This window comes from Carassius auratus, chromosome 11 (assembly GCF_003368295.1).
Source record: "Carassius auratus strain Wakin chromosome 11, ASM336829v1, whole genome shotgun sequence".
Taxonomy (NCBI): domain Eukaryota; kingdom Metazoa; phylum Chordata; class Actinopteri; order Cypriniformes; family Cyprinidae; genus Carassius; species Carassius auratus.
Genome location: NC_039253.1, coordinates 18,341,341 through 18,356,340, shown reverse-complemented (window position 1 = coordinate 18,356,340; position 15,000 = coordinate 18,341,341). Strand labels below are relative to the sequence as shown.

General features: G+C 37.7%; 1 protein-coding gene across 1 annotated transcript in view; it reads right to left on the bottom strand.

Moving 5' to 3' along the window:
- The window catches only part of LOC113111278 (heterogeneous nuclear ribonucleoprotein L-like), a 27,573-nt gene that overhangs the window by 7,535 nt on the left and 5,038 nt on the right, over positions 1 to 15,000 (bottom strand). Inside the window, exons 2-8 of the mRNA XM_026275890.1 lie at positions 6,600 to 6,718; positions 5,286 to 5,523; positions 5,128 to 5,213; positions 4,090 to 4,186; positions 3,919 to 3,991; positions 1,966 to 2,037; positions 1,643 to 1,857 (exon numbers count right to left, since the gene is read on the bottom strand). Of these exons, the coding sequence (XP_026131675.1) occupies positions 1,643 to 1,857; positions 1,966 to 2,037; positions 3,919 to 3,991; positions 4,090 to 4,186; positions 5,128 to 5,213; positions 5,286 to 5,523; positions 6,600 to 6,718 (900 nt within the window). The remainder of the gene's footprint in view (positions 1 to 1,642; positions 1,858 to 1,965; positions 2,038 to 3,918; positions 3,992 to 4,089; positions 4,187 to 5,127; positions 5,214 to 5,285; positions 5,524 to 6,599; positions 6,719 to 15,000) is intronic.

Sequence of the window (15,000 nt, the reverse complement as noted above, 5' to 3'; positions counted from 1 at the left end):
ATGATTCGCGAACCCGCTTTGAACTTCCGAATTGATTCAAATGATTCGCGATCCCCAAACTGACTCAAATGATTCGCGAACCCGCTACGAAAACAAACACACACACACACACACACACAGATCTAAATACTATAACCATACCCCTAACAGAAAACATTCAGCACCTTTGCTCTATTTACTATTATTATAATGTTTTTACAAATGAGGACATCAGTAAACAGGTTTTATCAGATTTAACTCACTTCTGGGTACAAATTTGTCCCAATATACAGTCAAAACAAAAATGACTCAGACTCCAGATTTGATATTTTTATATTTTTTTTAGTGGATGCAGGAAACTATAGTTCATTCATGTAAGTGAGGATAGAAAAAAAAGCTAACTGTGACATATTATACCCAAACGTTCTTCATACAGTGGACTGACTACTGGATCAAAAAATATTCATTCATTTGACCTGAGCATGTTTTTACACCACTGACTGAACAAAAACTGAGCTAAATTGGTTTTATCTAATTGTGTTCTTAGATTTAACATGACAGCTATTCAACAGAATTCAATACAGACCTTTCTATCAAAGTTATCTGATATTATCAAGATTAATTTATTCTGACAGACATATTTTATTACAGTTTTCTAAACTATAGCCAATAAACTGATAATGAGAACATTTTTTGAAGTGTCTGAGTAAATTAGGTTTGACTATATAGTACAAACACAGTTTTCATGGGTAACAAAAATACAAACCATATTTTTGTATATTAACTGAAATAAAATATAAACATAACATATTTTTAAAAAACTTGAAATTATTTTATTTCAGCAAGTTGCCAAGGAAACATTTATCATTTTAATTTAGTTTAACATACTAAAATAATGCATACATTACTTGATGTACTAAAATAAGAAAAAATAACACCTAAAACAACTAAAAAAAAAGTTAATAAAAAAGTGGTATAGACATAAAATGTCTGAAAAAGTTGCAGTTATTTTAGAAATGTAATCAGTTACAGATTACAAGATTACGAAATGTAACAAGTAGTGTAATTATTAAATTACTTAAAGTAATGTAACTGATTACTTTTCTAAACGTTTTTTGTTTAAAAATGTTAATAATTTTCAATCATGTAAATCAGGCAGGTTTAATATTACAGTAGTATTTAACACTGATTACTGTCACAATCCTTCATCAGATTAATTAAGATTATAATAATTTACTCTTAAAGCACACCACCACACAATCAAACTTTAGCACCCTTTCTACTTTGAAGTTAAATACTGATTTAAAATCATAACAAGAAATAGTTTAAGAGATATATTACTCTTTATGAAATCAAATCTTCGCACAGCTGTCTCAATGTCTTGGAGAATATGTCTTAAAAAATAAACCATTTAATAAACCCAAACAGGAAATTAAACCGTTATGGAATAAGCATGTGTCTAACCTCCTGAAACATCACGGTCTCATGTTTTAGAGAAGTCGATCAAATCTGTGAATCCCCTTTGTGGTCATTAACATTTTCATAAGTAACTGTAATTTAATTTCACATCTTTCTCTGTAACTGATTACGATTACATTTATTCTGTAATTAAATAAGGTAATTCAGTTACATGTAAACTCCCGTTCTCTCAGGAGGGCGTTACCTTCTCGATGTTGCCGTAGAGACAGAAGAGGTTGAAGATGCGAGTGCAGTTCATCTTGGCGGGATGCAGGCCGCTCACCATGGCGACGGAGCTGGAGGCGGGGCTCATGTATGAAGATGTGTGGGGCAGTGGATAGGTCACGACCTCTGTGACATCATGAGAGACGCGCTTGAAGCGGTTATTACTGGGCAGCGGCAGCAGGGGGCAGTGAGCGCCTGCACACACACACACACACACACACACACACACACACACTTCAGGAATGAACAAACATCTATTAGAATACACTGTTCTGATTGGCTGGTGTCTGATGAGTGACTGACCGTATCCGTTATCACTGTACGAGGATGGATGTTCTCCCAGGATGGCCTGCCTCTGACGGCCTTTACCACGCTCTACAGGAAACACAGAAACAACACATACACCCACATTTACACCGGTAAAACATTCACTACGAGAGACACCCATGATCAGACACACATGATCCCGAAGATCTGTTTAATATCATGAACATCCCTCACTTTACACGAGTTCTGCAGTGAAGCACAGTGATCACAACACCAAGCTAATGCGTTCAGTTCACGGAAAATGCATGAAATTATTCAATGCAATGCAAATCAGTTTGGATAAAAGCCAAATGCATTAAAGTAAAAGCTATTTTTTTCTGATTTTGGATGAACATGTTCTTTCTGAAAATAAAAGCAGTTGACTAGAAACCATTTGCAATATTAGATTCACTTTCACATGTGACTGAACCAAACGACACACAAACACAATGTCTCAGATGCAGATCAGACTCAAACTCTCGAAGCTCTCACTCTGTTTCTATATGGTTTGCAATTAAAAATATGGGACATTTTAGCAAAAAGGATAAATAGAAAAATGAAAATTTCATTCAATTATATATTATGTCAACACTGACACTGCTGTTTAATTTGAGCAATTTAAAATGATTTTTGATGTCAGAAAGTAAAACAGATCTGTGGTTTCTTGCAACAAAAACCAAAGTGTCTTTAATTTTTTAAGGCAAAACACTACAAGTGATCAATCCTATCAATCCGGCTCTGCGTGTCTGAAGGAGATCGGAGCATCTTCCTCACATTTATAATTCTACAAAGTGCTGACGGAGAGAACAGAACGCTGAGAGCGAGAGGAAGAGACGTTTAACACAGAGGTACTGCTGCAGTCATTAATATTCTGTGATGAGTGTCTTCACATTAGCGTGAGCTCAGCTTAGCGCTTCTCTTCTGCTGAGAAACACTGAGCAGTCCTTCAGTCTGGAGCCCAGCGGAGTCTGAGCGCTGCTGTTCACCGCTGATAACACTGTTTACACCGCGCTTGAGCCTCAGCCGGCTAACACACACACACACACACACACACAGGGACTGAAGCCACACAATGCACCACGCTGCTCCTGAGAGACCTCACACAACACCCTAGCAAACATCCAGTCCTTAGCATCAAACAGACATCAGAGGTCACCGCTAAACCTGCGATCAGAATCACAACTAACCAGAAGAACAGGACACACACATCAGATCTGACATTTCTCACAGATATATATATATAAAAAAAAATTTTAATGAAAATTTTTTAAAAATTACATTTATGTCAAGCTCTAAAAGATTTCAGTAGAAATTCCTGACAATTTAACATTTGTGAGTAAAATACCTGAACTTTGAATTGACAAAAAACACAAACTGATTTTTAAATTTGATTATTAAAATAATAAAAAATATATATTTTGAAATTAAATAAAAATAATTCAGTTAATTCAATTAATTAATTTAAATATAAATCAATACAATTATTATTATTATAATTTTTTATTAATTTAACTAGTTCTAGTACATTAAACAGTCATCAAACAGGCAGCTTTAGTCTAAGGGCCCTATCATACACCCGGCGCAGCACAAGTGTTTGCTAGTTTCAGTTCGGCACCACGTCGTTTAATTACTAAATGCATCTGCGCTTATTAGTTCAGGCGCAGTGCTGGTGCAGGGCTATTTTAAGCAGCTGAAAATAGACTGCGCTATAGACCAACTCAAACCTGCTCTAAAGTCTGGCGTGTGTGTTTTCTTTGTTATTTAAAGAGCGTACACACTTCTTATTAAACACAGGGATGTGAGAGACACACACACACACACTCACGCACACACACACACACACTCACACACAGAGACACACACACTCTCACACACTCACTCACACACAAACACACAGACACACACACACACACAGAGACACACACACACACCACACACACACACCCGTACCTCGGCGCAGCAGGAAGGGTTTGGTGTAGTCCCAGCTGTCGTTGTCGTTTCTGATGACGTTGAGGCGTGAGGGCTAGAATGAGAGAGCACAACGGCACTGCATGTGTGTTAGATCCAGCGCTGTGTGTGTGTGAGTGTGTGTGTGTGTGTGTGTGAACGCTGCACATTTACCCGAGCGTATTCGATTTTCAGCGTGCAGCAGCCGGCGTAGATGTCGGCCCCGTTGAGGGCCGCTTTGGCCTTCTGAGCGTTCTGGATGGATTCAAACGTGACGGCCGTCAAGGAAACACTCCAGAGAACACACACAACACACACAACACACACACAACTTCACCGGAGCAAGAGTCTCGCTGCAGTGTGTGGCCGGGATGCACATCAGATTCATCTTATAACTACTAAATGTCAAATTAATGCTAACCTGTCTTTATGTGAAAAATCATGATTCCCAGAGCACACAAACTCACCAGTCTAGAGCACTGTCCACTTCAGTGTTTACAATAACAATATCTTTATTTGTGAAAATAGATAGGATAACAGATAGGATAACAGAATACAAAAAAATCATTTTATCAATTTGGTAAATATATTATACATTAATAAATACAATATAAAAATGTGAAATTATATTCAGAATATTATTATAATTATTATAATATTATTATAATTGTATTTAATAACTATTTTTTTAAATAATTTAATTTTTGCATGTCCTTTTACTATATAAAAAAAAATAATAAAAATAATAAAAAAAAGATATATATACATGTTCTGTTTCTTTCAATACATTTTAAATAGTGTGTGTTTAACTGATTATTTAGCAAAACAATTATTTGATATTTTATGTATAAGTATACATGTATATATCAAATGTATAAGTAATATTTTGAGAGCATTTACTTAATTAGTAGCTGTGCTTCATTGGAGTGGGCGGAGCTAAAGAGTTTCAGCTCTCTGATAGGTGAAGATTTCTCTGCAGAATCATGGGAGATGTAGTTTTTAACCATGAGTTCTGCTATTGAACACAATTATTTAAATAAGTTGAACTATTTCAACTTATTTATAAGTTTAATGCTGCCTGACGGCTTTGAGAGAATCATAAACCATTGATTTAAAGCCTCTGAAATCATTATTGGTCTGTGTTTAATGGTTTATGGTTAAGTTCTGATTGTAAATCTGCTGTACGGGTGGGCAGCATCATCAGAAGGATATTCCACCATGGCCTGGATCCCGTTCCTCTTGAAGATCACGATCCGCAGCACGTTTCCGATCGGGTTACAGACTGTGTACAGAACGTCCTATAGAGGAAGAGCAGAAGCTGTTGAGAGCGTCCAATCAGGAGGCTGGTGTATTGAGGAGGCGGGGTTTACCGTAGTGATGGGGTACAGCGGGTTCTGGACGGACAGCAGCAGCACTTTGTTCCCGCTGTTGGGGTCGTCGGCGTTGGTGGGTCGTGTGATGCGTTTGCTGGTGGAGTAGTTGAAGTAGGCCTGCTGTCCGGCGATGTAGACGGGCTCCTGCGAGCCACTCGCCACGCAGCGGTCAGCGCTCTGAACCTCCTCGAACTCCACCAGAGCCTGCCGCTTGAACGGCATCATCATCACATAACTGCAGGAGAGCAACACCATCACAACACCAGACAACTGCACCACTTTACCGTACACTTCTGCCACACGCACATCAACTTGAGATAGTCACCACTGATACAAGCTTGCATTTTCTGTAAAACTGTATCAGGATATATTATATATAAATACTATAATAATACATAACTAAAACCATAATAAAATACCTGAAATAAAACAAACTTGAAATAAAAAAAAAAAAACTTAATTTAGTAAACTTAACTAAAATTAAAACAGAAAATACATAAATAAAATGTAAAATACTTAAAAACTATAGCAGTATGCTAACATATCACTGACTAAAAATAAATTAAACTTGTCTTTCAGCTAAATGAAAATGTAAATTTCAGTTTTGGCCATAAATTAGTTTCGGGGCATCACTATTAATTGAAACAATAAACCAAAACAGCGTCAGATATTAATACAACTAACAAGAAATCTTCAAATAAATTCATGAAGCAATCGTTGACTAAACTGAAGGAGTCACGCAGACTGTAGTCATGAGATTAGTTCATCAGACTATAAATACACTCATATGACCTCCATTCGTGTCACACACACACACACACACAGACACACACACAACTCATGCTCACACACACAGACACACACACGCAAACACACACACACACACACAACTCATGCTCACACACACAGACACACACACGCATGCACACATGCAAACACACACACACACACACTTCCTGTTCCTGTGCATCTGATCCGTGTCTTTCCTGATACAGCTGAGGTCAAACACACACTAATGTCCCGCATGTGTTCCCATGATCCTCTCTGAGCTTCTGTGAGTGTAAACATCAGAAAAGAACCGAACACAGTAACTGACGAAGTTTTATTTACAGAAGTATCATTCAGTCGACAGAGACTTTGATGTGGTTTGATGAGACTGTGCTGAAACACAAAGCTCTTTGTCTGAAGAATGACACACTCGTTAAAGCCTTTATCTGTTCATTCATTACGAGGGAAGACCACCAAACGAATCTCTCGGCTGCTGAAACCAATCCCTTTGATGAATCAGATCAAATGAAAGCATCACTTTACCAGATGTTTCCGAATTTCTCCAAGGATTCGACCAGATCGGCCTCCACCACGGATTCACAAAGACCTCGCACGTGGACGACGGGAGACGGAGCGATGCGGTGCGTCTCAGAGCCGCTGTCCTGAGAACAGAGAGAGAAAACCCAACATTCATTCATTCATTCATTCAGTCAGCAGCTCTTATCCTACCCAGCTGTTACGACTAATGAAGAAACACAGCAACATGAGAAGAACTGACCCAGAAACCCCAGAGAATGCTGAGACACTCAACCACCACCGTAACATGGAACAAAATAAATAGTTTTAAAATAAAAATATAAAAACACTTACTGAAAATGACTTAAATCATAAAAATGTCAAATGAAAAATGAATAATTTAAAAATAAAACACTAAAAATTGGTTACTCTTTATTTTCCACTTTAGACATTTCACTAACTATAAGGAACTTTGCAACATTGAGTGTTATTTTACAGTAAAATTTTGCCTTGTTACAGTGTTCCTGTAGCTCAAGTGGTAGAGCAATGCGTTAGCAAGCGCAAGGTTGGTGGTTCGAAACCCAGGGAACACATATTAAGAGAAAATCGTTAGACTGAATGCAATGTAAGTCTAAATTTCTGCTAAATGCATACATTCAAAATTCAAATTAAATTCATTGCCTGGTTAACTAATTCTCATTAATTCACAACTACATGTCTACTAACTCTCAGAGTAGACTGTTAGGTGAGGTTTACGGTTAGTAGAATAAGTTGACACATAAGTGCAAAGATTCTCAGTTGTATGTTGTGAACCCACCGAAACAGATATACAGCAGACAGTCTGTGGATTATCTGAAGACTGCTAGTTGACATGTAGATGCAAAGTTACTAACTGTTAGTAGAACGTCTAAAGTAGACGATCAAAATAAAGTGTTACCAAAAATTTAATAATCATATTTATCAATTTAAATATCTAAACCATCATTCTGATAGTCTGAGTCAAATCGGTTATCTTTATTCACAGTGGTTTTCTCTCGCATCTGAACAAGTTCATTTGGTGAACATTAATAAAACACATTTAGACTACATATTTAAAAATATGTGCTTTTGGTACGGTTCTAATAGAAATCGGTAAGTATTCTTGTGCTTCAGGCACAGATAAATATGATTATACAAGCGTTGCCTTTCAGATATAGAATAAAATGGATGCATATAAAGAAAAAAATATAGGGCCCAAAACAGAGCCCTGGGGGACACCACAAGTCAAGAGAACAATGTCCAAGTGCAATTATCCTACAGTGACCCAGAAACTTCTGTTTTAAGATACAATTCAAACCAATTTAGAGCATTTCCTCTAATGACCACGACCTGCTCTGACCAAGAAAGAAGAACATGATGCTCAACTGTGTCGAATTCAGCACTTAAATCTAGAAGTACCAGCACAACAGATTCACAGTTAAGTCAGTGGCAATTAAAAGATCACTTAAAACTTTTCTGAACATTTTCTAACATCTAAGATCAGGGTGAATGAAAGCATCTCCAGGTGTGTCGTTCTGATGACTGAAACACTGCATATTAAAACCATTAAGCGGTGTACACGATTTTATATGTATATATATATAGATTTCTCATAGTACATAACAGTTATAGATATGGGAATGTATGTCAATTAGATCATACTGTGTTGATACTAGCAATGCTAAAAGCTATCATTATTATTTTTCTCCATTAATTTTCACTTGAAACACTTTTTAGCTAAATAACAAATCAACCATATAAAGGTGCATCTAGAAAAATCTAATGAAGTGAAGCATTTGTCTTATTAAAATCTTCCCATGTAAAACACACGTGAAACCACACATGCATTTGCACGTTGCTCTTATTTTGCAAGCATCAACCTTTCTTTCCATTTTCTGCTTTGCAAAACTCCCGATTGTTTGTCGACCACAGAGATACCAACAGACAAATAGTGTGAGAAAAACACCTTCAGTCTCACGCTCAGCATGAGATCATGAAGAACATCCCACTGATGCCATCAAATCATCATCTAAAAAAGGACCGAGATGAACACACACCTGTCAGACCTCATATAGAGCAGTCTGTCTGGATTATTTCAGTTATTACCCTCTTTCTCTCAGCATGAGTTAAACACCCCTTCTCAAATTCCAGAATGAGGTGAAAACACAGAAAAATTCAGTCATTTGAGCGTCTGTGATATACTGCAAGAAGATCACATTCCCTACATCTCTGCTACTTCAAAACCTACAACTGTCCGATATGTGAGTGAGTTAATAATGAGGCTTGAGGTGAACTACTAACTTTAAACCCATCAGTGCCAAAGCAATGGAAAATGACCTGCAGTAATGCCATGCAGCGTTGCAGAAACTCTGATGCACTAAGACTCAGATTGAAGAATCATATCAGAATAAGAAAAACACTCAAAATAGAGCCTCACAAACATCAAACCACTTCCACTGCAGACGGATGACGAGCTCCTTGAGTCACAAACCAGGTGACAGCAAGACAAACACCAGTGCCGTCTTACACACATTCATCTTCAGACACCTTCAGCATTCATGCGGTTAAAGGGGTCATATCATGCTATTTTAGAGATCATTATTTGGTGTAACATAATATGTTGCTTTAACATGCTTTACTGTTCAAAAAACAAATTATTTTTCAAATACTGTACATTATGGTAGGTCCTCTATGCCCCGCCTCTCTCAGACGTGTTGTTTTCTACAAACTTGAATGAAAAAATGAGTCTGAACTTCGATATGGAATATCTCTTAGGATTTGTTATATGTTATATGTTTAATACTAAACATAGTTGAGGGAAAGTAAAAAAAAAAAAACCCTGATTGTACTAAGTATTATAAAAGAAACAACCTCTCCAAATCACATTTAATCCTCTAATACATGCTACAAAAATTTGAAAATAATAATAGAAAATTCAATATTAAATTGTATTGATACAATGTTTACAAAAAATAGCAATTAACCTTGCGCGTGGTACACAAACGAACATGGAACAATACATTTATTAATCAGTGTTAATGTTAATTAATAAAAAGACAATCGTTCAGTGTTTGTTCATGTTTTTGTTGCTGTTACGTGACGTAGAGGTGTCTGACTTGGGGGGAGACGTGGGCTGATGACGTCATCGTTTCTGAAAATATACGGATTAGCCGTCCAGACGAAAACGCAAAGACGGCGTTTTCAAATTTATCCACTCTGGGACCCGGTTTCAAAAAATAGCGGTTTCACCTTACAAAAACGCCGGATGCGTGTGGACGAAACGCCTATCCGATAGAAAATATGTGCGTATTCACAGAAACACGTCTCCGTGTGGACGGGGCCTTAGTTGAAACTGCATTTGAGTAAAGAACAAATCAACTAAAGTAACCCAAAATGACACTTAGGTGCAGTGATCAAGTATAAGTATTCACACCCCTGCCAGAGTGACACAGTGGCACAAAAACACGTTTCACACCAAAAATAACAACATCAAACCTCTTACCGAAAACACAACAAGCACTTCTCACGTCAAAATAAAATGAGTAAGGAGTAAAACGTACTGTTTCTTCTTCAGAACGTGATGACTGCACAAATCCTTAAAATAATACTGATGTTTCTGTGTTAGAGCCATATTGTTATCATGGGCACGTCAAAACACTGTAAATGAGTATTTCTTTTTTTTCAGATAATTAATATTTTTTATGCAGTTTAAGAGTACTTTCCCCATGGTCACAAACAAACGTGCTCTCTGATGTAAACGAGCACAGATGACGGAAACAAAGCAACTGCGCTACTCTGTGTGTCTGAAATGTGTTTAAAGGGGGGGTGAAATGCTATTTCATGCATACTGAGTTTTTTACACTGTTAAAGAGTTGGATTCCCATGCTAAACATGGACAAAGTTTCAAAAATTAAGTTGTACGTTTGAAGGAGTATTTCTGTTCCAAAAAAACCTCTTCCAGTTTGTCACAAGTTTGGGAAAGTGTTTTTCGAGTATGGCTCTGTGTGACGTTAGATGGAGCAGAATTTCCTTATATGGGTCCTGAGGCACTTCTGCCGGAAGAGCACGCTCCCGTATAGCAGAGCACTGAGAGCACAACAGACTTCACTGATCAGAGCGAGAGCGTCGAGAAATGTCACAAAAGAAGTGTGTTTTTGGTTGCCAGGGCAAGACAACCCTGCACAGATTACCAAAAGAGAAACAGCATTAAGGGACCAGTGGATGGAGTTTATTTTTACAGAGCATCCACGGAGTTGTGCAAGTGTTTGTGTTTGTTCCCTGCATTTCGAAGATGCTTGTTTTACAAACAAGGTCCAGTTTGAAGACGGATTTGCGTATCGTTTATTTCTTAAGGATGATGCAATCCCAACGAAAAAGGGTCACGATCGTGTGTTGGAACCTCAGGCGGTGAGAAAAACTGCTTCAAATATCTCTGCCTCCTTGTTAGTGCGTCCCCTCCCATCGGAGACCCGGGTTTGAGCCCCGCTCGGAGCGAGTCGTTGCTGCTGCTGCTCTCGTTCAGTTTCAGCCTAGGGATCTGATACTGGATCATAAATAAACGGCTGAATCTGACTGTTAGCTATGGTTTGTTTTGGATGTTTTTTTTCCTCACGGTAATGTCACAGCTTCCACATGCTCTCAACGCAAAAGCCTACTGGCGCTCCTGATTCTTTAGCTCCGCCCACACGTCACGCCTCCAGGCGCTCGTGTTTTTCCGGGAAAAATCGGTACAGACTATCTTTCTCTTATGAATATAATAAAACTAAAGACTTTTTGGAGTTATGAAGGATGCAGTACTACTCTATAGGTACTCAAGATTAACAGGAGATTGAGTGAAAACGAGCATTTCACCCCCCCTTTAAATGATTTAAACAGCCATTCAGATGTTTGCATTCTCTGAGGTGTTCACTGAAGAACTGAATACTTCAATATTTAGACTCAGTAGGCTATTTCTTTTCAAACTTTCAGGTGCATTTAATTAAGATTGAATCCAAGGTCCTTCATGAACTGAGTTTGATACCCTGTCCAAGACATAGTCTGAAAATGTTTCGATTCTTTATTGCTCAATCACACTTTAAGTTAAGGCTCCATTAGTTATCATTAGTTAATTCTTTAATTAACATAAACTGCCGATTAAAAACTTTCTAGACATTCATTAATCTTAGGTCATTTCAATATTCATGTGAGTTTATATATTAATTGTAACCGTGTTATTTAATGAACACGAGCTAACATGAACTAACAGATTTCATTTAAAAAAAAGACTGATAACTTCTGTAGAAAATGTAGCTATACCTCATTGTAAATGCATTAACTAAGGTTAACTAATGAGATCTTATTGTAAAGTGTTACCTGATTATTATAATTCTTTTGCACTTTAGTCAGTGTGAAATGTTTGAGTTTATACATTTCTTTGTGTATTGCTCTATCATATTTACATTTTCAGTTATTTTTTGTTATAAGAAAAAGTTATTAAACCTGTGTGTTATACTGTATTATGACCTTTTTTTGCAACTACATTTCAATGCAACCAGCATACAACTGCCACACAACAGACACACGACTGACACACAACTGACACACGACTGGCACACAACAGACACACAACAGACACACAACAGACACACAACAGACACACGACACACACACGACTGAAACACAACAGACACACGACTGACACACGACTAACACACGACTGACACACGACAGACACATGACTGAAACACAACAGACACACAACACACACACGACTGACACACAACAGACACACAACTGACACACAACAGACACACAACAGACACACGACTGAAACACGACAGACACACGACTGACACACTACTGACACACGACAGACACACAACTGACACACAACTGAAACAACTGACACACAACAGACACACAACTGACACACAACAGACACACAACTGACACACAACAGACACACAACTGACACACGACAGACACACGACTGACACACAACAGACACACGACTGACACACGACAGACACACGACTGAAACAACTGACACACTACTGAAACAACTGACACACTACTGACACACGACAGACACACGACTGACACACGACTGAAACAACTGACACACTACTGACACACGACAGACACACAACAGACACACAACAGACACACGACTGACACACAACAGACACACGACTGAAACGACTGACACACGACTGAGAATTTGCGCTCTGCATTTAACCCATCCGAAGTGCACACACACAGAGCAGTGAACATACACACACACACACACTGTGAGCACACACCCGGAGCAGTGGGCAGCCCGGGGAGCAGTTGGGGGTTCGATGCCTTGCTCAAGGGCACCTAAGTCGTGGTATTGAAGGTAGAGAGAGAACTGTTCATGCACTCCCCCCACCCACAATTCCTGCCGGCCTGAGACTCGAACTCACAACCCTTCGATTGGGAGTCCGACTCTCTAACCATTAGGCCACGACTTCCCAACTGAAAAGAAACAACTGACACACGACTGACACACGACTGAAACACAACAGACACACATTTAATATGCAACACACAAACATGACACTCAGAAAGCACTCAGTGACTGAAACGAAACCGTTGAGAACATGAATGAAGCAGCAGCTAAAATAACGCTAGACAATCATTAAACAAAGGATGCACTTTATCTGTTTCTGTATTTATTCACAACAATAATCTAGTTCAAGTAATAGCACATGACTTTCACGCAGACTGTTTGTTTGTTCTGGAAAAGAGCTGAATCTCAGCTACAGATGTTTGATTATTCATCTATATATGATCCTACATGAGCCATCTGACTTTAATTAAACGAATACATAAACAGGTTAATCGGGCAGACAAACGAGCCTCTCGTCTTCAGACGCCGCGTCTTGCTTTAAAAATAGCTGTGAATCTGAGGGAAATGAGCACGAGATCACTGCTGCAGCTGCATCTAATGTCATCACACACCATTGAATTACACAAATTGGACAAATTATTTGTTTCGGGTGACATTTGAAATGAAGGGACACAAATAACATATTCTCATGACCGAATACAAGAAGAACTGACATTCTCTCTCAACACACACACACACACACACACACACACGTGATATATGAGGTTTAACACTTGATTTAATCTTAACAATAAATGTATTGAATTAATTTTTTTATTGTGTGATAACAGGCGAAGCTGCTCATCACAAGTTCTTCAAAGGAACCTCAGAAAACACAGAAACAACATCTGTGACACTTCAGCTGAGAGACAAGAAAGAAAGAAAGGAAGAAAGAAAGAAAGAAAGGAACAAAGAAAGAATGAAAGACAGAAACAAAGAAAGAAATTATAATATTAAGATCTTATATAAGATACTATAGGATAATATTTAAAAAAGAAAAAAGAGACATAATCTTTTATTTATTTTATTTTATTTATCTGCGAAAAAAGAAACAATAGATTTTATATTTCTATTATATATTTTATTTTGTTATAAGAAAGACTAAATGTATTTCTTTTTTATATTCTTATTATTAAGACAATATTTTCTTGAAAGAATGACATTTCTTGTTTTATGAAATATAGAAATGCATTTTATATTTTGCATTATTATAAGGTATTTTATTTAGCTATAACAAAGAAGAAAAGAAAAATCTTTTATTTTTATTTTTTTATTATTATAAAATAATATTTTATTTTATTATACGAAAGAAAGAAAAAGGAGGAATGATTTTTTTAGATATCTATGTATTTTAAATGCATGCCTCGTTTGTAGTTTTCGTGTGTTTGTAATTTCAGTCGACCAATGACTGCTCAGTATCCTCTCTGACAGAGATTGATATTAATACTTCCTGATTTACAGACCGTGTGTCTAGGAACGCTGGCATTCATCACCCGAGGGATGATCTTTTACAGTGTGTGTGTGCGCGTGTGTGTGTGTGTGTGCGTGTGTGTCCCTCGCTCCTCATGAGACTCACACACATCTGATCCTGACCTGCTCAAATCATCTCCTCCTGAGCTCCAGCAGAAGAGCTTGATCTGCAGACATCAGTGCAGCACACAGCAGTTCCACAACACACTGACTTTAATAACACACATCTGCTCCTTTAGTCACACATCTACACACACATTCACTGATTGTGAGCTTTTCACAGCAGTCTCTCACGCCTAAGCACTCGACTTCAGTTCATGTGAGGTGACAAAATAAAACACATTTAAACACTCCACAAATCAGGATTTTCAAAAAAAGTTTGAAATGAAGACTACTGATTTGTCTTCTATCAGTAAGTAATATGTATATTTAAATAAGCATAATTTATCTTAGGAAGTGTCCACACTCTACCAATGACAGAAATGACGACAGAGCAGCAGCATGAACAGGAAATGACACGCATGCGATGTCATCCCAGGAGAAATACAC